This window comes from Oncorhynchus tshawytscha, linkage group LG24 (assembly GCF_018296145.1).
Source record: "Oncorhynchus tshawytscha isolate Ot180627B linkage group LG24, Otsh_v2.0, whole genome shotgun sequence".
NCBI classification, from domain to species: domain Eukaryota; kingdom Metazoa; phylum Chordata; class Actinopteri; order Salmoniformes; family Salmonidae; genus Oncorhynchus; species Oncorhynchus tshawytscha.
The window spans coordinates 31,984,380-32,009,728 of NC_056452.1; the positions used below are offsets into that span (position 1 = coordinate 31,984,380).

At 42.0% G+C, this 25,349-nt stretch overlaps 1 protein-coding gene across 4 annotated transcripts; it reads left to right on the forward strand.

The window, feature by feature from the left end:
• Positions 1-792: 792 nt before the first annotated feature.
• Positions 793-16,353, forward strand: LOC112253228 (double-stranded RNA-specific adenosine deaminase-like). 4 transcript variants are annotated; one of them, XR_006079857.1, is made up of 6 exons: positions 4,742-5,217; positions 5,340-5,405; positions 10,089-10,484; positions 13,518-14,000; positions 14,963-15,468; positions 16,240-16,352. XR_006079857.1 is itself a non-coding variant. In XM_042305684.1 (5 exons), the coding sequence occupies exons 3-5, from the start codon at positions 10,094-10,096 to the stop codon at positions 15,028-15,030; spliced, it is 942 nt and encodes a 313-aa protein (XP_042161618.1). In that variant the 5' UTR covers positions 4,742-5,217; positions 5,340-5,405; positions 10,089-10,093; the 3' UTR covers positions 15,031-16,353. The 4 variants fall into 4 exon arrangements, 3 of the variants coding, with proteins under 3 accessions (XP_042161619.1, XP_042161618.1, XP_042161620.1); XM_042305684.1 differs by having other exon boundaries at positions 14,963-16,353; XM_042305685.1 differs by lacking the exons at positions 4,742-5,217; positions 5,340-5,405 and adding an exon at positions 793-2,056 and having other exon boundaries at positions 14,963-16,353.
• Positions 16,354-25,349: the final 8,996 nt, after the last annotated feature.

Genomic DNA, 25,349 nt, shown 5'->3' on the forward strand with positions numbered 1-25,349 from the left:
GTCCCATGTTGAAACCATTGCTTTACTTTACCAAGAGTACCTGGTCCTTGATGTTGATACTATACACCATGTACTGTAGGCTACGGTATGCTATGTACTGTAGGCTACGGTATGTTATGTAGGCTATGATATGTACTGTAGACTACGATATGTACTGTAGGCTACGATATGTACTGTAAGGCTACGGTATGTTATGTACTGTAGGCTATGGTATGTTATGTACTGTAGGCTACGGTTTGTTATGTAGCCTACGATATGTACTGTGGGCTACGGTTTGTTATGTAGCCTACGATATGTACTGTGGGCTACGTTATGATATGTAGATTACGATATGTACTGTAGGCTACGGTTTGTTATGTAGCCTACGATATGTACTGTGGGCTACGGTTTGTTATGTAGCCTACGATATGTACTGTGGGCTACGTTATGATATGTAGACTACGATATGTACTGTAGGCTACGGTATGTTATGTACTGTAGGCTACGGTATGTTATGTACTGTAGGCTACGGTATGTTATGTACTGTAGGCTACGGTATGTTATGTACTGTAAGCTACGGTATGTTATGTACTGTAAGCTACGGTATGTTATGTACTGTAGGCTACGGTATGTTATGTACTGTAGGCTACGGTATGTTATGTACTGTAGGCTACTGTATGGTATGTACTGTAGGCTACTGTATGGTATGTACTGTAGGCTACGGTATGTTATGTACTGTAGGCTACTGTATGTTATGTACTGTAGGCTACTGTATGTTATGTACTGTAGGCTACGGTATTTTATGTACTGTAGGCTATGGTATGGTATGTACTGTAGGCTACTGTATGGTATGTTATGTAGGCTACGGTATGTTATGTAGGCTACTGTATGGTATGATATGTACTGTAGGCTACTGTTTGTTATGTAGGCTACGGTTTGTTATGTACTGTAGGCTACTGTTTGTTATGTAGGCTACGGTTTGTTATGTACTGTAGGCTACGGTATGTTATGTAGACTACGGTATGTTATGTAGGCTACGGTATGTTATGATATGTACTGTAGGCTACTGTTTGTTATGTAGGCTACGGTTTGTTATGTACTGTAGGCTACGGTATGTTATGTAGACTACGGTATGTTATGTAGGCTACGGTATGTTATGTACTGTAGGCTACGGTATGTTATGTAGACTACGGTATGTTATGTACTGTAGGCTACGGTATGTTATGTAGGCTACGGTATGAGGCATAAAGATACTGAACTGAACATCATTCCACGAAACCAATATGCAACATGAAGTTATTAACAACTATGGGTATAGATAGATAAAGCAGATTAACAGGAAGTAATACACAATGTGCTCTTCTTAAATGGACAGGAATGTTATGAATGTTTCAGATTTATACTGTTGATTAGATGGGCTTTGAGAAATACATCTCATGAACTGAATAAATATTGGTATTTTATTAGGATCCCCATTAGCTGTTGTGAAAGCAGTAGTTACTCTACATGGGGTCCACATGAAACATGAGATGATACAGACTTTTTTTGAAACCAGGTTTGCTGTTCATTTGAGCAATATGAGATGGAAGGGAGTTTGATGTAATAACAGCTATATATAATACTGTATGTGTTCTGGATTTGGGGTATTGTGAAAAGCAGGTAGCCCTGTTTGATAAGAATACATGTGTTAGTCATGTTCTATGTCTATTTTGAGTTAAAAGATATGTCTAGGTAATAAAAGTTTAACCTTGTCTAAAATAAAACCAGAATCGTTTTCAATAATTGACAGACATCGTGGCTGAGTAACAGGTAGCCTGAACAGCCGCTAGGTGGCGCTATTTGCCTTTATTTTTATGGTCTTACCGACCACTATCAGCTGTTCAGGCTAATCACAGGCTGACACTCATATCAGTTTCAGTACTGTTTTCAGGCGAATCGAAAACTAAATTGTCTACAGGACACTACAGAGAAATATTAATGGCGTCTTTTTGTAGGCACTAACTCTGGCATGGTTCTTTGGACAGATCCTATGGAGAAAATGAATGGCGCTTTTGGATAAACGACGAAAATAAGTTGGGTATGTGGCAAACACCCAGGCTATCCGGAAGGTGAAAGTTATTTACTTTAAGGAGCAGTTCTCTCTCTGTGGGTCGAACCCCAAGAAGTTCTGGAAAACGGTTAAAGACCTTGAGAATGATTCCTCCCTCTCACAGCTGCCCATGTCCCTTAAAGTTGATGATATGGTTGTTACTGACAAGAAGAACATGGCTGAGCTCTTTAATCAGCACTTCATTAGGTCAGGATTCCTATTTGACTCAGCCATGCCTCCTTGCCCGTCCAACATTTCCTCATCTCCCACCCCTTCTAAAGGGACCAGCCACGATGCTCCTCCCTCTCTTCTCCTGCCCGCTATGAAGTTTCTCCCTGCAGGTGGTCACTGAGTCTGAGGTGCTAAGGAGCTCCTAAAACTTGACCCCCCCCCCCAAAAAAAAACATCTGGGTCAGATGGTTTAGACCCTTTCTTCTTTAAGGTTGCTGCCCCTATCATCACCAAGCCTATCTCTGACCTTTTTAACCTGTCTCTCCTTTCTGGGGCGGTTCCCATTGCTTGGATGGCAGCCACAGTTCGTCCTTTATTTAAAGGTGGGAGATCAAGCTGATCCTAACTGTTATAGGCCTATTTCTATTTTGCCCTGTTTATCAAAAGTGTTGGAAAAACTTGTCAGTAATCAACTGACTGGCTTTCTTGATGTCTATAGGATTCTATCTGGTATACAATCTGGTTTCCGCTCAGGTTATGGACGTCACTGCAGCCTTAAAGGTTCTAAATGATGTCACCATTGCCCTTGATTCTAAGCAATGTTGTGCTGCTATTTTTATTGACTTGGCCAAAGCTTTTGATACGGTAGACCATTCCATTCTTGTGGGTCGGCTAAGGAGTATTGGTGTCTCTGAGGGGTCTTTGGCCTGGTTTGCTAACTACCTCTCTCGAAGAGTGCAGTGTAAAAAGTCAGAACATCTGCTGTCTCAGCCACTGCCAATCACCAAGGGAGTACCCTTGGCTCTATCCTAGGCCCCAAGCTCTTCTCAATTTACATCAACAACATAGCTCTCTCATCCATTTATAGGCAGATGATACAGTCTTATACTCAGCTGGCCCCTCGCTGGATTTTGTGTTAAAATCTATACCAAAAAAGTTTTCTTTGTGTCCAACAAGCTTTTTCTGCCTTTACACCATGCCTAAACCGGACGCGCACAAATAGATTTTGTTGAAATATCAAAACAAACTCTGAACCAATTATATTAATTTGAGGACAGGTCGAAAAGCATTAAGCTTTTAGGGCAATTTAGCTACGTAGTTTGCTGTTGCTATTAATTTGTCCTGGGATATAAACATTGAGTTGTTATTTTACCTGAAATGCACAAGGTCCTCTACTCCGACAACTAATCCACAGCTAAAAGGGTAAACCGAGTTTGTTTCTAGTAATCTCTCCTCCTTCAGGCTTCTTTTTCTTCTTTGGACTTTATATGGCTATTGGCAGCTAACTTTCATAATAAGAATTAACACAACCCGACCTCAGTTCATCTTTCAATCACCCACGTGGGTATATGTTGCTAATAACCAATGAGAAGATATCACGTGGGTATATGCTTCTAAAAATCAATGAGGAGATGGGAGAGGCAGGACTTGCAGTGCGTTCTGTGTCACAAATAGAATCCACTTCTATTTTAACGCCTGGCAACGCAGATGCTTTTTGGCACACGCTAGCAGTTTGGGTGCAATGAGTGGATAACATGTATGTGTACATTTATTTTGCAACGCTTGCGAACGCGACTCATCCAGTTTGGGCATGGCTTTACCTTGTTCTGAACACCTCCATAACAAAGGTCATGTGGTTCGGTAAGAAGAATGCCCCCCCCACAGGTGTGATTACTACCTCTGAGGGTTCAGAGCTCGAGGTAGTCACCTCATACAAGTACTTGGGAGTACGGCTAGCTAGACGGTACACCGTCCTTCTCTCAGCACATATCAAACCCGCAGGCTAAAGTTAAATCTAGACTTCTATCGTAATCGGTCCTCTTTCACCCCAGCTGCCTAACTAACCCTGATTCAGATGACCATCCTACCCATGCTAGATTAAGGAGACGTAATTTATAGATGGGCAGGTAAGGGTGCTCTCGAGCGGCTAGATGTTCTTTACCATTCGGCCATCAGATTTGCCACCAATGCTCCTTATAGGACACATCACTGCACTCTTCTGTAAACGGATCATCTCTATACCTCTTCAATCTCTTCATTCAAAGACTCAATCATGGACACTCTTACTGACAGTTGTGGCTGCGTTGCGTGATGTATTTTTGTCTCTACCTTCTTGTCCTTTATGCTGTTGTCTGTGACCCATAATGTTTGTACCCTGTTTTGTGCTGCTGCCATGTTGTGTTGCCATCATGTTGTTGTCATGTGTTGCTGCCTTGCTATGTTGTTGTCTTAGGTCTCTCTTTATGTGGTGTTGTGTTGTCTCTCTTGTCGGGGTGTGTGTTTTGTCCTATATTTGTATTTAATTTAGGAGGAGGAGGCCTTTTGCCTTTTGATAGGCTGTCATTGTAAATAAGAATTTGCTCTTAAAATAAAGGTTAAATAAAAAAAATAAAAAAACAGGCCTAGGACATATTATACGTTTTGTTCTATGATATATTGTTTTTCAATTAACATCACTTTTTGTTAATTTTTAAAAAATGTGTTATAAAATAAAGAAAAGCACATAAAGGCTTCATAATTCATAAAGGTCATGTTAGCTGACTCCTATTATCTCATATACAAAAATAAGTCTAAAATCTCCAAAACCTGTGTTAACCTCGGACCTTATTTTCGGCGTTTATTCCTAAACCCTATTCTCTCCACATTCATTTTCGCCATAGGGATGGCTGAACGAATCAGACGTAACTCATTTCCGGGTTGTAGGGTAATGGCTAGAAAGGCTCCAGCTTTTGTCAGAATTGACTTTTCGAAAGCAGGTTTAGGAGAATTTACGCAGCAGGTTAGGAGAATAAACGCAGCAGGTTAGGAGAATAAACGTGACAGGCTATGGGAATTAGGTTAAGGTTAGGAAAATAGTTAGTGTTTTTGCATTTCAGCTAACCCTATCTGCCTTTGACCTAAATTGGACAAAAACTGGATCCCATCTAGACAAGACCGAAAATAAAATATTCGGCAAGTCATTTTATCTAATCTGGAAGGTAAAATGAAATCCTACTAATGCTATAAATGTAAAGTTCCAATCTGTTTATTTATATGAAATTCGACGTAGGCCTAGTATCTCTAGAAATATAACGTTCCAATCTGTTTCTCTATATGAAAGACGACTTTACAAGGTGACCATGTCGCGGTTGGATACTGCCAGCTGTGGGCTAGAGTGATCCTACAGGTTAGTTGCTACTAACATTATAGGTTGCTGCTACTAACATTATAGGTTAGCTGCTACTAACATTATAGGTTAGCTGCTACTAACATTATAGGTTAGCTGCTACTAACATTATAGGTTAGCTGCTACTAACATTATAGGTTAGCTGCTACTAACATAGGTTAGCTGCTACTAACATTATAGGTTAGCTGCTACTAACATTATAGGTTAGCTGCTACTAACATTATAGGTTAGCTGCTACTAACATTATAGGTTAGCTGCTACTATAGGTTAGCTGCTACTAACATTATAGGTTAGCTGCTACTATAGGTTAGCTGCTACTATAGGTTAGCTGCTACTATAGGTGTGCTGCTACTAACAGTATAGGTGTGCTGCTACTAACAGTATAGGTTAGTATAGGTTAGCTGCTACTATAGGTTAGCTGCTACTATAGGCTAGCTGTTACTATAGGTTAGCTGTTACTATAGGTTAGCTGCTACTATAGGTTAGCTGCTACTATAGGTTAGCTGCTACTATAGGTTAGCTGCTACTATAGGTTAGCTGCTACTATAGGTTAGCTGCTACTATAGGTGTGCTGCTACTATAGGTGTGCTGCTACTATAGGTGTGCTGCTACTATAGGTTAGCTGCTACTATAGGTTAGCTGTTACTATAGGTTAGCTGCTACTAACAGTAGGTTAGCTGCTACTATAGGTTAGCTGTTACTATAGGTTAGCTGCTACTATAGGTTAGCTGTTACTATATAGGTTAGCTGCTACTATAGGTTAGTGCTGCTATAGGTATAGGTTAGCTGCTACTATAGGTTAGCTGCTACTATAGGTTAGCTGTTATAGGTTAGCTGCTACTATAGGTTAGCTGCTACTATAGGTTAGCTGCTACTATAGGTTAGCTGCTACTATAGGTTAGCTGCTACTATAGGTTAGCTGCTACTATAGGTTTGCTACTATAGGGTTAGCTTACTATAGGTTAGCTGTTACTATAGGTTAGCTGCTACTATAGGTTAGCTGCTACTATAGGTGTTTGCTGCTACTATAGGTTAGCTGCTACTATAGGTGTGCTGCTACTATAGGTTAGCTGCTACTATAGGTTAGCTGCTACTATAGGTTAGCTGCTACTAGGTTAGCTGCTACTATAGGTTAGCTGCTACTATAGGTTAGCTGGTTAGCTGTTACTATAGGTTAGCTATAGGTTAGCTGCTACTATAGGTTAGCTGCTACTATAGGTTAGCTGCTACTATATAGGTGCTGCTATAGGTTAGCTGCTACTATAGGTTAGCTGCTACTATAGGTTAGCTGCTACTATAGGTTAGCTGCTACTATAGGTTAGCTGCTACTATAGGTTAGCTGCTACTATAGGTTAGCTGCTACTATAGGTTGCTGCTACTAACAGTATAGGTTAGCTGCTATAGGTTAGCTGCTACTATAGGGTTAGCTGCTACTATAGGTTAGCTGTTACTATAGGTTAGCTGTTACTATAGGTTAGCTGTTACTATAGGTTAGCTGTTACTATAGGTTAGCTGTTACTATAGGTTAGCTGTTACTATAGGTTAGCTGTTACTATAGGTTAGCTGGTTGCTGTTACTATAGGTTAGCTGTTACTATAGGTTAGCTGTTACTATAGGTTAGCTGTTACTATAGGATAGGTTAGCTGCTACTATAGGTTTGCTGTTACTACTAGGTTAGCTGCTACTATAGGTTAGCTGCTACTATAGGTTAGCTGCTACTATAGGTTAGCTGTTACTATAGGTTAGCTGTTACTATAGGTTAGCTGCTACTATAGGTTAGCTACTACTATAGGTTAGCTACTACTATAGGTTTGCTGCTACTAACAGTATAGGTTAGCTGCTACTATAGGTTAGCTGCTACTATAGGTTAGCTGCTACTATAGGTTAGCTGTTACTATAGGTTAGCTGCTACTATAGGTTAGCTGTTACTATAGGTTAGCTGCTACTATAGGTTAGCTGCTACTATAGGTTAGCTGCTACTATAGGTTAGCTGCTACTATAGGTTAGCTGCTACTATAGGTTAGCTGTTACTATAGGTTAGCTACTACTATAGGTTAGCTGCTACTATAGGTTAGCTGCTACTATAGGTTTGCTGCTACTATAGGTGTGCTGCTACTATAGGTGTGCTGCTACTATAGGTTAGCTACTACTATAGGTTTGCTGCTACTAACAGTACTAGGTTAGCTGTTACTATAGGTTAGCTACTATAGGTTAGCTGTTACTATAGGTTAGCTGCTACTATAGGTTAGCTGCTACTATAGGTTAGCTACTACTACTATAGGTTAGCTGTTTGCTGCTACTATAGGTTAGCTGCTACTATAGGTTAGCTGCTACTGGTTAGCTGCTACTACTATAGGTTAGCTGCTATAGGTTAGCTGCTACTATAGGTTAGCTGCTACTATAGGTTAGCTGCTACTATAGGTTAGCTGCTACTATAGGTTAGCTGCTACTATAGGTTAGCTGCTACTATAGGTTAGCTGCTACTATAGGTGTGCTGCTACTATAGGTTAGCTGCTACTATAGGTTAGCTGCTACTATAGGTTAGCTGCTACTATAGGTTAGCTGCTACTATAGGTTAGCTGCTACTACTATAGGTTAGCTGCTACTATAGGTTAGCTGCTACTATAGGTTAGCTGTACTATAGGTTAGCTGCTACTATAGGTTAGCTGCTACTATAGGTTAGCTGCTACTTATACTATAGGTTAGCTGCTACTATAGGTTAGCTGCTACTATAGGTTAGCTGTTACTATAGGTTAGCTGCTACTATAGGTTAGCTGCTACTATAGGTTAGCTTAGCTGCTACTATATAGGTGTTACTATAGCTGCTACTATAGGTGTACTAACATTATGCTACTATAGGTTAGCTGCTACTATAGGTTAGTGCTGCTACTATAGGTTAGCTGCTACTATAGGTTAGCTGGTTTGCTATATGGGTGTGGTTAGCTGTTACTATAGGTGTGCTGTTACTATAGGTTAGCTGCTACTATAGGTTGCTGCTACTATAGGTTAGCTGCTACTATAGGTGTACTATAGGTTGCTGTTACTATAGGTTAGCTGCTACTATAGGTTAGCTGCTACTATAGGTTGCTACTATAGGTTAGCTACTACTATAGGTTTGCTGCTACTAACAGTATAGGTTAGGTTACTATAGGTTAGCTGCTACTATAGGTTAGCTGCTACTATAGGTTAGCTGCTACTATAGGTTAGCTGTTACTATAGGTTAGCTGTTACTATAGGTTAGCTGCTACTATAGGTTAGCTGCTACTATAGGTTAGCTACTACTATAGGTATAGGTTAGCTACTACTATAGGTGTGCTGGTTACTACTATAGGTTTGCTGCTACTATAGGTTGCTGCTACTATAGGTTAGGTTAGCTGCTACTATAGGTTAGCTGCTACTATAGGTTACTATAGCTGCTACTATAGGTGTGCTGCTACTATAGGTGTGCTGCTGTTACTAACAGTATAGGTTTGCTGCTACTAACAGTATAGGTTAGTGCTGCTACTGTTACAGTATAGGTTACTATAGGTTAGCTGCTACTAACAGTATAGGTGTGGTTAGCTGCTACTATAGGTGTGCTGCTACTATAGGTGTGCTGCTACTATAGGTGTGCTGCTACTAACAGTATAGGTGTGCTGCTACTAACAGTATAGGTGTGCTGCTACTAACAGTATAGGTGTGCTGCTACTATAGGTGTGCTGCTACTATAGGTTAGCTGCTACTATAGGGTTAGCTGCTACTATAGGGTTAGCTGCTACTATAGGGTTAGGTTAGCTGCTACTATAGGTGTGCTGCTACTATAGGGTTAGCTGCTACTATAGGGTTAGCTGCTACTATAGGGTTAGCTGTTACTATAGGTTAGCTGCTACTATAGGGTTAGCTGCTACTATAGGGTTAGCTGCTACTATAGGTTAGCTGCTACTATAGGTTAGCTGCTACTAAAGTTATAGGTTAGCTACTATTGGTTGGCTATGAGACCATTTTAGAAATCCTGGCACTCAAGTATTCATCATGTTTCACACTGATTACATTAATAGATACAAACAGCTTCATACAGTTAAATGTATTAGTAATAACCTTTTAAAACGAATAGCTTCTTTTCAGCAGTTTGTATTATTTATGGTTGAAAAGCATGAACTGTGTTCTTTATGCTCAGAGGTTTCCAACATACTGATTGGTGGAACCAGCCTGATTGCTGCGTTCAACATTCTATTTCATTCAGGATTTTGGAAATGAAGCCCTTTATCTACTTCCTTTGAGTCAGATGAACTCGTAGATATCATTTGTATATCTGTGTGCAGTTTGGAGGAAGTTGCTAACTAGCGTTAGCGCAATGACTGGTTGTATATGGTAACTTCTAGCTTGCTAGTAGATACTATAGACTTCCAGTCTTTGTGCCAACACTAGTTAGCATCGGCTAGTGAAACTACCTATAACGTCCTTACTGGATGCGGAATCATAAAAATGGTAACAATGAGTTCACCAGACTCTGGGGAAGTAGTTAAAGGGCTTCATTGCCAAAATCTCTAAGTATCCCTTAAGTTGACTCAGCCTGTTGGAACCAGCCTGATTGCTAACTTCCATCAGTATATGACAATGATTTCATAATTGTAACTTAACTTTGAACATCAACTGGCTAAAGTCTGTCATTGTTTCCTTTACTCCCATGCTTCAACATTCTAGTAACTATGTCCTGCGACAACCAGCAAGGAGACCAGTCGGCCTTGAAGAAGAGAATATGTGACTTTTTAAAGGTGATGAAACAAGGATCCACTGCCCTCCAGATAGCTAAGGCTGTTGGACTGAAGAAGGCCAAGGATGTAAACAGTGTCCTGTACGCTTTAAACAGAGCTGGACTTCTTTATGCAACCACAGACAAACCACCAGTCTGGTCTGTGGAGAAACCAGGGGCGGCGTCAGTCTCTGTGAGTGTTCCAGAGTCAGATCGGGTGCCTAGTCCTTCTGAGACCCCTGGCATCACAGTGGAGGAGCTGAGGAGGGTGCTGACGTCAAAGAGTGATGGAAGAGGAATGAGTGTGCCACAATTTTCCAGAGAATTGGGCCAATCACGAAAATTAGGTGAATAAGCATCTTTATACAATGGGTGTGTCTAATCCTAAATGCTGATTAGTCAAAACCCAAATTCCAGCCGTTGTCTATTCCACAAGTTACCACCCGCTAAATCCATGACGTTAAAATGCCTATTTACTCTTTTCCATCTTACTGCGCCATCCACTGTCTCATCAGCCCAGCCAGGCAATGTATAAACTTGATCTCCACTTTAAAAAGCATCTAGACATAATCTCACATTTCTTTTAGACTAAGATTTAGTTTTCAACAGCATAGTTTGTTTGAACCTTGCTGTCTGTCTATCTGACATTTGCAACATTGTTTCAATATTCAAATTCGATCCCCATCTGTCTCGTAGTAGTAATGAACATGTCGGGATGAGACAGGCAGGCAGCTTTTCTCAGTCAGTCGAAATCATGAATCGGCATAATTTTTATGGATATATACAAATAACTATCAATAGAAATAAGAATGTTGCCCTCCAGTATGGCATAGAATACTTAGAATGAACGACTGGGTCGCGTCCGTAGATACAGAACACCGAAGACTTAAAGACTGGGTCGCAGCTTTGGTAACCGGACCGTTAGAACGAACTACCAGCCGGCTTGGGTAGCAACGGGACTATATCTTGTATCGGGACTAAATCTTATATCCGCATATACTATATCTTGTGGAAGGAAGAAATGGTTTGAATTAGGGATGCACAATATATCGGTGAACATATCGGAATCGGACGATACTTGCTAAAAATGCCAACATCGGCATCGGCCGATGTCTAGTTTAACATCCTGATGTGCAAAACCGATGTCAAAGCTGACGTGCATACCTATATAACGTAGGTAGATGACGTAATGACGCCACGTAAAATGTTGCGCTCTTCGTGCAACACAGCATTCTAAACTAGCCCACAATGTCTGCTGTGTGGATCGAGCAGTCATTTGAAAGAGTAACAACATTTCAGCGAGACAACGCAAAGGCGAAATCCATTAAGGCCAAGATAATGGAATTCATTGCCCTTGATAATCAACCGTTCTTTTTCGCCGACTGGTCGAGTACCGGGACACACTACCAAATGCGCTATTTTTCAGACGTTGCCCTACCAGAGTTGCACAGTAATGGCGTCACTGCTTTTAGCTTCACGTCATACATACTATGGATCGCCGTTTGGGTCTTTGCGTGTCAAAAAAGGTAGAGTAGCACTGTCAAAGCTGTACAAAAAAGTCTGCAAACACCGGCCACGAACGATGTGTTGACAATACCGCGTTGGTAATAAAGCATCATTTGTTCGACCGCAACTTCTGGGGTAGCTAGCTTTAGCTTGGTACCTAGCTAGCTTTAGCTTGGTGCCTAGCTAGCTTTAGCTTGGTACCTAGCTAGCTTTAGCTTGGTGCCTAGCTAGCTTTAGCTTGGTGCCTAGCTAGCTTTAGCTTGGTACCTAGCTAGCTTTAGCTTGGTGCCTAGCTAGCTTTAGCTTGGTGCCTAGCTAGCTTTAGCTTGGTGCCTAGCTAGCTTTAGCTTGGTACCTAGCTAGCTTTAGCTTGGTACCTAGCTAGCTTTAGCTTGGTGCCTAGCTAGCTTTAGCTTGGTGCCTAGCTAGCTTTAGCTTGGTGCCTAGCTAGCTTTAGCTTGGTGCCTAGCTAGCACCAATACACCCAGCCTGAAAACAACGACCAGTAAAAACTGCAGTAATTTTCATTATTCTTAGCAATGATTTAGGAATCCTTGTGAGTAAGTATTAGCTAGGATGCCACTTGTTGTTCACCTATTGAAATTGAACTTCAGTTCATGAAAATAAATAGCTAGCCAGCTACTTAACCCTGTTGCCCAAAGCTAACGTTATAAGCAGCCAGCTAGCTTCATCTGGCTAGTGAGGCTCGACCGGACCGGGTTATGTGTTGTGAAGCTAGCCACAATAAGGATTAGGCACAATAGTGGAATTTGCGGGTTGCCTTCGAAATAAAAGTATGTCATTGACAGTAATGCAAATGAAAACAAATAGTAGAATTATACCATTTTTTTTTTTTTTGAAGGCTAACCAGCAAAGTCCACTATTGTGGCTAATCCTTATTGTGGCTAGCTTCACAACACATAACCCGGTCCGGCTTCACATAGATGGGTCCGACCATCATTAATCAAATAAGAACTGTCTTATAAATGAGGGTTATTTTAGATGATGACACCTAGTTATATAGCTAGCTAGCTAACGATAGCTACTGAAACAGATGTCGTGTTATTTGACGAGCAAAGACCCAAACGGCATTCCATAGAAATCCTGGTTGAGAATGAAACGAATGAATAACAAAACAGCACAGCAAGTTAAGTGAAAGAAATAGGTTTTGATGATGTTTTACTGGTAATGGGGACATACGTAAATACCAACAAAATAACTTTTTGGTTTGTGTGTTTGACCTTTATTTAACTAGGCAAGATATTCAACAAATTATTATTCATTTAACAAATTATTATTTAAATGTAACAAATTATTATTTACAATGACGTTGCGCTATGGGACTCCCAATCACGGCTGGATGTGATACAGCCTGGATTCGAACCAGGGACTGTAGTGACGCCTCTTGCACTGAGATGCAGTGCCTTAGACCTCTGCGTCCGTGTGTGTTAACTATGTAACTGTACTAGAATGCTTAAAAGGCTGCTAAAATTGTAAACATTGGTTATCGGGTTGTTGTTGTTTTTTTAACAAGGAAAATATCGGATATCGGTATCGGGCAAAAATGTCATATTAGTGCATCACTAGTTTGAATTAGTTCCTCAAAATAATGTTTTTAATGACTATGTAAATCATTATTTAAATATGTTGGTATCCCATTGTATAAAGGTGATAATGCCTGAGAAGCCGGTGTTTGGGGGATATATTGGCACGGTTTGCCGACCCTCGACTTGGTCTCAGGCCTAACTACTACACCCATGCCAATATATCCTCCAAACACCAGCTTCTCAGGCGTTATCACCGAATTCTACACTGAACATCAACTGGCTAAAGTCTGTCATTGTTTCCTTTACTCCCATGCTTCAACATTCTAGTAACTATGTCCTGCGACAACCAGCAAGGAGACCAGTCGGCCTTGAAGAAGAGAATATGTGACTTTTTAAAGGTGAAGAAACAAGGATCCACTGCCCTCCAGATAGCTAAGGCTGTTGGACTGAAGAAGGCCAAGGATGTAAACAGTGTCCTGTACGCTTTAAACAAAGCTGGACTTCTTTATGCAACCACAGACAAACCACCAGTCTGGTCTGTGGAGAAACCAGGGGCGGCGTCAGTCTCTGTGAGTGTTCCAGAGTCAGATCGGGTGCCTAGTCCTTCTGAGACCCCTGGCATCACAGTGGAGGAGCTGACGAGGGTGCTGACGTCAAAGAGTGATGGAAGAGGAATGAGTGCGCAAGAAATTGCCAGAGAATTGGGCCAAACACGAAAATTTGTGAATAAGCATCTTTATGACCTGCAAAGTAGCGGCAAGGCAGAAAAATTGGGAGAGAAAATGTGGAAAATGAAATTAAATACCAGAGGTAAGTCTGTGAATGTGGCACACATAGAGAAAAATATATATAACAAATGAAACTAAAAGATATCAAATGCAGAAATGAAATAATGTTCAACATTCAGTATCCAATTTCACAAACAAAATAGTAAATGACTGCAGGTACTTATATATTCTATTACTTTAATATATGAAATAGTACATGATGTTTCCTCCCTAAGCTAGTGGCAAGCTGTGATTTACTGTGCTGCCAACTCTATAACATCAGACCTTTCAAAAATTATAAAGTTTCTCTTAGTTACATTGTTCTTTGAATGTTAAACTTTTCATTTTGAATTTGGGGAAGGAGTTTCTAATTGATATATATATATTTGGGGAAGGAGTTTCTAATTGATGTATATATTTGGGGAAGGAGTTTCTAATTGATATATATATATTTGGGGAAGGAGTTTCTAATTGATGTATATATTTGGGGAAGGAGTTTCTAATTGATATATATATATTTGGGGAAGGAGTTTCTAATTGATATATATATATATTTGGGGAAGGAGTTTCTAATTGATATATATATTTGGGGAAGGTGATTTAGAACTTTCTATCGCTCCTGACCCACAGTGATGCCAGTCTGTCCTCTCTGGCTTCCTGGTCCACAGTGATGCCAGTCTGTCCTCTCTGGCTTCCTGGTCCACAGTGATGCCAGTCTGTCCTCTCTGGCTTCCTGGCCCACAGTGATGCCAGTCTGTCCTCTCTGGCTTCCTGGCCCACAGTGATGCCAGTCTGTCCACTCTGGCTTCCTGGCCCACAGTGATGCCAGTCTGTCCTCTCTGGCTAACCATGTTTTTCTGATGGTGTCTGTAATTCTGTATTTGGTTAAGGTTTGGCTTTGTTTGTGCTCTTTTACATGGTAACATCAAAACTGAATCTCCCTCTCTCTCTCTCTCTCTCTCTCTCTCTCTCTCTCTCTCTCTCTCTCTCTCTCTCTCTCTGCAGTTATGATCAAGATATTTCCATCACACCAAGTAGACCGCTCTTTATTAAATCAAACTGTTCCTAGATGACCCAGAGGACTACCTGACCCAGAGGACTACGATCTCATTCTCCTCTGAAGAAATTGAGAAAAATGCATATTACCTCACAAGCTACCCTCACTATTAAAACATTCACCATAGTCTACCCTCACTATTAAAACATTCACCATAGTCTACCCTCACTATTAAAACATTCACCATAGTCTACCCTCACTATTAAAACATTTACCATAGTCTACCCTCACTATTAAAACATTCACCATGGTCTACCCTCACTATTAAAACATTTACCATAGTCTACCCTCACAACACATATTGGATGGAAACACATACGCTGTGAAGATTGTGAAGAATATGGGGTAAGACCAGAGGAGAACGACGGCCCCCTCTCATTGAAGCCACGAAGTTCAAGGCCGACCATGGTACTGCAGCAGGAAAACAGGCTCTCCGTTATAGTCAAATCAAATGGTACTGCAGGCATTTATAGCATTTAAACAGGATCCCAATTATAGTGAATGGAAAAATGGCAATCTGGAAAACCTTGAAAAAAACATTTTATAAATCAAAGACAATTATGTTTACCAAAAGTTGCTTCTAATACACCAGATGTCCTTGAACCGATTTATTTTCAAATAACACAGAAGAAGTTATATGGTTAGTTCAGTTGCAAATGGCAGCCTGCAGTACCTCGGTCGGCCTTCAACATGATTTACTCAATGAGAGGGGGCAGCACTGAGCCAGCCTGCATGTTATGTCTAATGGCAGCCTGCAGTACCTCGGTCGGCCTTCAACATGATTTACTCAATGAGAGGGGGCAGCACTGAGCCAGCCTGCATGTTATGTCTAATGGCAGCCTGCAGTACCTCGGTCGGCCTTCAACATGATTTACTCAATGAGAGGGAGCAGCACTGAGCTAGCCTGCAACATCACTTCCAGGAGTAGCTCAAAGTACTCATGTTATGAATCCATGAGACGCAATCTTAACCGACTTCATTTGGCTTCAATGCGTCATTGAGTTTTCACATAGGAATGAATGGTGTCACGTGATCAATGGCTTTGTCCATTCATATATACAGTCATTGGCTAAGACATTACTGTCCCCATTCTGTTCCCCCTAAACGTGAATAGTGTGTATCCATCCCTCTTACCTTGTGTGTCTTCTGTATGCTATAGTTGATGCTAATTAGCAACTATCAGCTGTTTATTTACATGTTGTAATTATGATCCTTTCTCTTACAGAGAAGCAAATCGTGAAGTGAAAGCACTGGCTACCTTGGAACATTCGAACATTGTTCGCTACTATACGACTTGGCCTGAGGATGCCAATTGGGTCGATGGGGGCCACAGCACAGAGTTAGTAACGACAGTATTATTAAGTCTAATTTTGCCATGTAGATTAGTTCATTTGTGATCATCAAAAATGTTACATTCTAGAACATATTATTGTGTTCAACTCTTAGGTCATCGGTCCAGTCTAAAATCTCAGAAGACACAGATTTAGCAATCAGATTTAGACCTTTCTGAAACAGCCAGCGAAGACTAAGCAAACCACTCGATGACTGATTCCAGCTCAAGGTGAATCACTTTACCGTTATGTGTTCATTTATCAATTCAGTTGACAGAATGTCCCTGAGAAAGTTTCTTGACTTCTGTATTTGTCTGTTTTTTCAATAGGCTACTACATCTGTCATATTCTAGAATGATATTCAATAGGCTACTACATCTGTCATATTCTAGAATGATATTCAATAGGCTACATCTACATCCCTGATGTCCTAGCCGTGTCTGAACCCTGGCTTAGGAAGACCACCAAAAACCCTGAAATTTCCATCCCTAACTACAACATTTTTCGACAAGATAGAACTGCCATAGCGGGTGGAGTTGCAATCTCCTGCAGAGATCTCCTGCAGAGAGAGCCTGCAGAGTTCTGTCTACTATCCAGGTCTGTACCCAAACAATTTGAGCTTCTGCTTTTAAAAATCCACCTTTCCAGAAACAAGTCTCTCACCGTTGCCGCTTGCTATAGACCACCCTCTGCCCCCAGCTGTGCTCTGGACACCATAAGTGAACTGATTGCTCCCCCCCCCCCATCTGTCTTCAGAGCTCGTGCTATTAGGCGACCTAAACTGGGACATGCTTAACACGCCAGCCATCATACAATCTAAGCTCGATGCCCTCAATCTCACACAAATTATCAATGAACCTATCAGTTACAACCCCAAATCCGTAAACACAGGCACCCTCATAGATATCATCCTAACCAACCTGCCCTCCAAATACACCTCTGCTGTCTTCAACCAGGATCTCAGCGATCATTGCCTCGTTGCCTGCGTCCGTAATGGGTCTGCGGCTAAACGACCACCCCTCATCACTGTCAAACGCTCCCTAAAACACTTCAGCGAGCGGGCCTTTCTAATCGACCTGGCCCGGGTATCCTGGAAGGATATTGACTTCATCCCGTCAGTAGAGGATGCCTGGTTATTCTTTAAAAGTGCCTTCCTCACCATCTTAAATAGGCATGCCCCATTCAGAAAATGTAGAACCAGGAACAGATATAGTCCTTGGTTCACTCCAGACCTGACTGCCCTTGACCAACACAAAAACATCCTGTGGCGTACTGCATTAGCATCGAATAGCACCCGCGATATGCGACTTCAGGGAAGTTAGGAACCAATATACACAGGCAGTTAGGAAAGCAAAGGCTAGCTTTTTCAAACAGAAATTTGCCACAGAAAGGTTCTGGGACACTGTAAAGTCCATGTAGAATAAGAACACCTCCTCCCAGCTGCCCACTGCACTGAGGCTAGGAAACACTGTCACCACCGATAAATCCACAATAATTGAGAATTTCAGCAAGCATTTTTGTATGGCTGGCCATGCTTTCCACCTGGCTACCCCTACCCCAGTCAACAGCACTGCACCCACTACAGAAACTTGCCCAAGCCTCCCCCATTTCTCCTTCACCCAAATCCAGATAGCTGATGTTCTGAAAGAGCTGCAAAATCTGGACCCCTACATATCAGCTGGGCTAGACAACCTGGACCCTCTCTTTCTAAAATGATCCGCCGAAATTGTTGCAACCCCTATTTACTAGCCTGTTCAACCTCTTTCATATCGTCGGGGATCCCCAAAGATTGGAAAGCTTCCACGGTCATCTCCCTCTTCAAAGGGGGAGTCACTCTAGACCCAAACTGCTACAGACCTATAACCACCGTACTTTCTCCGCTATGCAATCTGGTCATGGGTGCACCTCAGCCACGCTCAAGGTCCTAAACGATATCATAACCACCATCGATAAGAGACATTACTGTGCAGTGGTATTCATCGACCTCGCAAAGGCTTTCGACTCTGTCAATCACCACATTCTTATCGGCAGACTCGACAGCCTTGGTTTCTCAAATTACTGCCTTGCGTGGTTCACCAACTACTTCTCAGATAGAGTTCAGTGTGTCAAATAGGAGGGCCTGTTGTCCGGACCCCTGGCAGTCTCTATGGGGGTGCCACAGGGTTCAATTCTCGGGCCGACTATTTTCTCTGTATACATCAATGATGTCGCTCTTGCTGCTGGTAATTCTCTGATCGACTTCCTACGCAGACGACACCATTCTGTATACTTCCTTTGGACACTGTTAACTAACCTCCAGACAAGCTTCAATGCCACTCCTTCCATGGCCTTCAACTGCTCTTAAATGCAAGTAAAACTAAATGCATGCTCTTCAACCGATCGCTGCCCACACCTGCCCAGCATCACTACTCTGGACGGTTCTGACTTAGAATATGTGGACAACTACAAATACCTAGGTGCCTGGTTAGACTGTAAACTCTCCTACCAGACTCACATTAAACATCTCCAATCCAAAATTAAATCTAGAATTGGCTTCCTATTTCCCAACCAATCATTCTTCACTCATGCTGCCAAACATACCCTCGTAAAACTGACTATCCTACCGATCCTCGACTTCGGCGATGTCATTTACAAAATATCCTCCAACATTCTACTCAGACTGCATCCAATTTGCTTTCACAGTGCCATCCGTTTTGTCACCAAAGCCCCATATACTACCCACCACTGCGACCTGTATGCTCTTGTTGGCTGGCTCTCGGTTCATATTTGTCGCCAAACCCACTGGCTCCAGGTCATCTACAAGTCTTTGCTAGGTAAAACCCCGCCTTATCTAAGCTCACTGGTCACCATAGCAGCACCCACCCGTAGCACGCGCTCCAGCAGGTAGATCTCACTGGTCACCCCCAAAGCCAATTCCTCGTTTGGCCGCCTTTCGTTCCAGTTCTCTGCTGCCAATGACTGGAACGAATTGCAAAAATCCCTGAAGCTGGAGACTCACATCTCCCTCACTAGCTTTAAGCACCAGCTGTCAGAGCAGCTCACAGATCACTGCACTTGTACATAGCCCATCTGTAAATAGCCCATCTAACTACCTCATCCCCATATTGTAATTTATTTTATTTATTTTGCTCCTTTGCACCCCAGTACCTCTACTTGCACACTCGTCTTCTGCACATCTATCACTCCAGTATTTAATTGCTATACTGTAATTATTTCGCCACTATGGCGTATTTATTGCCTTACCTCCCTTATCTTACCTCATTTGCACACATTGTATATAGACCTTTTCGATTGTATTATTGACTGAACGTTTATTTATTCCATGTGTAACCCTGTGTTTATGTTGCACTGCTTTGCTTTATCTTGGCCAGGTCGCAGTTGTAAATGAGAACATTGTTCTCAACTAGCATACCTGGTTAAATAAATAAAAAATAAAAATCCCCAAAATATCTGTCATATTCTACAATGATATTCAATCTGTTATATTCTGCAATATGTGTATGTGACCAATAAACTTTGATTTAATTTGATAACCACTTGCTGATGCACAACCGAATCTCAAAATTGCACCTTGTATTTTACTATTCTAACACACCAGTAAGTGACTTGAGTTCTTAATAACTAATGATAATAATGGTCAGGGGCCCCCTAGCTACTGCTTATGTTAATAACTAATGATTATAAAGGTAGGGGGCCCCCTAGCTACTGCTTATGTTAATAACTAATGATTATAAAGGTAGGGGGCCCCCTAGCTACTGCTTATGTTAATAACTAATGATTATAAAGGTCAGGGGCCCCCTAGCTACTGCTTATGTTAATAACTAATGATTATAAAGGTAGGGGGCCCCCTAGCTACTGCTTATGTTAATAACTAATGATAATAAAGGTAGGGGGCCCCCTAGCTACTGCTTATGTTAATAACTAATGATAATAAAGGTCAGGGGCCCCCTAGCTACTGCTTATGTTAATAACTAATGATAATAATGGTAGGGGGCCCCCCTAGCTACTGCTTATGTTAATAACTAATGATAATAATGGTCAGGGGCCCCTAGCTACTGCTTATGTTAATAACTAATGATTATAAAGGTAGGGGGCCCCCTAGCTACTGCTTATGTTAATAACTAATGATTATAAAGGTAGGGGGCCCCCTAGCTACTGCTTATGTTAATAACTAATGATTATAAAGGTAGGGGGCCCCCTAGCTACTGCTTATGTTAATAACTAATGATTATAAAGGTAGGGGGCCCCCTAGCTACTGCTTATGTTAATAACTAATGATTATAAAGGTAGGGGGCCCCCTAGCTACTGCTTATGTTAATAACTAATGATAATAATGGTCGGGGGCCCCCTAGCTACTGCTTATGTTAATAACTAATGATAATAATGGTCAGGGGCCCCCTAGCTACTGCTTATGTTAATAACTAATGATAATAATGGTCAGGGGCCCCCTAGCTACTGCTTATGTTAATAACTAATGATAATAATGGTCAGGGGCCCCTAGCTACTGCTTATGTTAATAACTAATGATAATAATGGTCAGGGGCCCCCTAGCTACTGCTTATGTTAATAACTAATGATAATAATGGTCAGGGGCCCCTAGCTACTGCTTATGTTAATAACTAATGATAATAATGGTCAGGGGCCCCTAGCTACTGCTTATGTTAATAACTAATGATAATAATGGTCAGGGGCCCCCTAGCTACTGCTTATGTTAATAACTAATGATTATAAAGGTCGGGGGCCCCCAAGCTACTGCTTATGTTGATTATGCTTGCAGCCCACCGTGTTTGTTTTGCATTATAGCGCAATACCGCTGTCTCCCGACCCCCGTGCCAACAGCAGCAAGCAAGGGATTTCATCTGATCCGCTCCCTCATTTATAGATGAAATGTCCAGGTGAATGACTGAACACCTGGCAAAGTATACTCATGACCAATGACCCACCACCACCCCTAAATGCATCCTTCATGCCAGTGTACCAACCTCGCAACTTGTCACAAGGGAAGAACACATTTCGTCGAGCAAGGGACGTGACTGTTTTGAAACGGGGCGAGTTGGTGCCAACGCATATGATGGGTGACATTCTTCCCAGATTTGTCACCCATATGGAGACTGGACCTGCAACCCTTCTGGTGGTGGCAGAACCAGAAATGGTTGAAGAGGCAGTCATTAAAATCAAACACCAAGGAGCACTACGTTTGACCTGGGCAGATTGTATGTTTCACCCCCTTGTTTTCTGTCATGTAGCTTTTCAAGCATCACCTGTCCTTCTGGCATTCTTTAAACTGTTCTTTCACACCATCCTTTCACTCCTTCTCCAACTATCAACATCTTCTGCGGCTATTGAGGGTTGTAATCCAGTCTGTGTTGCCGAAAGCCAGGATTGTCATTAGCTGGAACCACATCTGGAAAAATGTGAAGCACAAAATGGGGTCAGAGGGTGACCAATCTGTGACCGATTTAGCAGCAGGCAATCCAAGAGCTCTTGGCCTCGAAGTCGAGGCGTGACAACGAATGCACACTGGAGAGAGTGTGTCCACCGGAGCCCTGATTTCGAGGCTTATCAGTCGCTCTCCGATGCCATGGACGAGTGCACAATGTGTGCTAAACAGCTTGGGCATCCAGTCAGACGTTATTACAAACATCTGCTCAGAGAGCTTCAATGTTGTCCTCGTGTGGCGCAGCTGCTACCGACTGGTGCAGCGCTCTAAGGCACTGCATCTCAGTGCAAGAGGCGGCACTACAGTCCCTGGTTCGAATCCAGGCTGAATCACATCCGGATGTGATTGGGAGTCCCATAGGGTGGCGCACAATTGGCCCAGCGTCGTCCGGGTTTGGCCGGTGTAGGCCGTCATTGTAAATAAGAATTTGTTCTTAACTGGCTTGCCTAGTTAAAAATAAAAGGCATTGGTTGGATGGAAGAAGGTCAGAGTAGGTAAATTGGTTGGATGGAAGAAAGTCAGAGTAGATCAATTGGTTTGATGGAAGAAAGTCAGAGTAGATCAATTGGTTGGATGGAAGAAAGTCAGAGTAGATAAATTGGTTGGATGGAAGAAAGTCAGAGTAGATCAATTGGTTGGAAGAAAGTCAGAGTAGATAAATTGGTTGGATGGAAGAAAGTCAGAGTAGATCAATTGGTTGGATGGAAGAAAGTCGGAGTAGATAAATTGGTTGGATGGAAGAAGGTCTGAGTAGATAAATTGGTTAATCTACTCTACCGACTACAAACCAATGCCTTGAGGGAGGTGCTGCAGGGTACTACTAACCTAGGGATTTCCCACCTGACTCCTGAGTAACATGAACAATTTTCCAGGTGAATGCCCACCACCGGTTTCCCTTACCACATGTCGGAGGAAGACATGGTGTCCTTTGCTGAAGGCATCCAGTCCTGTGTGGGCACAGGAAGAGGAAGACATGGTGTCCTTTGCTGAAGGCATCCAGTCCTGTGTGGCACAGGAATAGGAAGACATGGTGTCCTTTGCTGAAGGCATCCAGTCCTGTGTGGCACAGGAAGAGGAAGACATAGTGTCCTTTGCTGAAGGCATCCAGTCCTGTGTGGCACAGGAAGAGGAAGACATGGTGTCCTTTGCTGAAGGCATCCAGTCCTGTGTGGCACAGGAAGAGGAAGACATGGCAGAAACTGGAGCGGAGGCCTTGGCCAGGAGGATTGTGGTAAAAAGACGAATCACCCAGTCGTTCCTCTACCAGGGTTTCTCAGACAAGCAGCACATCTTTACTCTGTTGCCAACGGAGACGTGCTCCTGCTCTGCATCGGACAGTGCTCAGAGGCAGCTGTACTGCCCATTAGTGGAATTGTGGACAGTCCTATGCCAATAAAGCTAAGAACAAGGCATCTGGGCGCAAAACGCTCTGGCCATAAGTGAGCCACGAATGAGCAGATGGCCACCAAAACGCTCTGGCCATAAGTGAGCCACGAATGAGCAGATGGCCACCAAAACGCTCTGGCCATAAGTGAGCCACCAATGAGCAGATGGCCGCCAAAACGCTCTGGCCATAAGTGAGCCACCAATGAGCAGATGGCCGCCAAAACGCTCTGGCCATAAGTGAGCCACCAATGCCATGATTACTGTGTATATGTGATAACCTTTGTATGCTTGCAATGATGGAAAAGTACTGGGTGAATGGAGATGTACTGTTTCAGTTCTCAGGCTGAGAATTGTCTGCACCTGCTGATAGTCACACGGGCTCAAGGCTGAGATAGTAGAGAGAGAAACCACAGTCTAGACAATGTTTTACTCATCTTAGATGCTTTGTATGTAATCCAATGCAACAGTGTTAAGATATGATTGTATAAAGAGTGTCGTCTCCTGTTTCGCCACACAGATCTTTACTATAGACTACTGAGGCACTCTATATGTGAATCTCTGTCTGCAATTGCGTTTTTTTTTTACTAGAGTTTTATCCCCAAGGTTCCTGTGTCATCTATCTGGAAGACTGATTGTTAAAGGAAACATACATCACCACATGCAAAGGACCAGCCAACATGTCCGAACCTGAACTCTCACCATTTATTCAATAGTCTCTGTCTGAGAAACACCCCATGCAAAGGACCAGCCAACATCTCCGAACCTGAACTCTCACCATTTATTCAATAGTCTCTGTCTGAGAAACACCCCATGCAAAGGACCAGCCAAAGGTCAAAGGTAAATGCTTGTCCGCAGTGTTGTTTTTGTGTCATGGTTCAAAATAAGAGTCTAGAGGGGTCAATATGTGGAGAGCTGCAACCTTCCGGACAAAAGATGGCCTGCCACATATATATATATATATAAAGGTATCTTCATTCCTCTTCCTGTACACCAGTCTAGAAGCAGCACAGTTGATGGATTGGCGCTTGCAACGTGACAAACTAACACTGGATACTCTTGGTAAGCTGCACAAGATGGACCGTTTAGTGAGAGATTGGACAGTACTACACTTGAATATGTTATGTTTGAGGACATTTTGATATACTGACTTGGTATTGCCACTTGCGTTTTTAGTATGTCAATCGCAGGATCCACTCTGCCGTTGTCCTGGACCCTACTGGTACCCCCTAGCGTGGAGCGCCATATGAGTGAGAACCTGGTCAGGCACATGTATTCTATGGGCTGACAAAAATATTGTTCGGCCATTTCTCCAATGTCCGGTATTCTATTCATAATGGTTGACCTGGTAATGATGTTGAGCCTATTGTTACGTTTATAGTCCAGTTGCATATTGCTGACTCAATTAGCCTATGTAGTCATGTTATGAATGTTCTAGGCTGTGAAGAGATCATTATGAAGCATTATTCTGTTCAAGCATCCCGTCTCAATCATGAGCAGCCTTTCATGTGTTATGCAATGCTATGCCAGGTGTATGAATGTTGTTGTAACCTCTTCGTTATGACAAGCCTAAATAAGATCAGGAGTATTCAACCTCTTCGTTACGACAAGCCTAAATAAGATCAGGAGTATTCAACCTCTTCGTTACGACAAGCCTAAATAAGTTCAGGAGTAATCATTTGCTTAATTAACAAGTCACATAATAACCAAGTTGACAGAGCTTGAAGAATTTTTAAAAAATAATAATGGGCAAATATTGTACAATCCAGGTGTGCCAAGCTCTTAGAGACTCACAGCTGTAATCACTCTTAGAGATTTACCCAGAAAGACTCACAACTGTAATCACTGCTAAAGGTGATTCTAATGTATTGACTCAGGGGGTTGAATACTTATCTAATCCTTATTTAAAATATATATATTTTGAATTCTTCCTATTTGACATTAAAGAATTCTGTTTAGATCATAGCTGAGATTTCCCTGAGATACTATGTTAATAACTTACATTCATTTGAATATAGTTTCCCACTTGATAGTATCCGAATCAACCAATAGGAAGCTCTATGTTAATAACTTACATTCATTTGAATATAGTTTCCCACTTGATAGTATCCGAATCAACCAATAGGAAGCTCTATGTTAATAACTTACATTCATTTGAATATAGTTTCCCACTTGATAGTA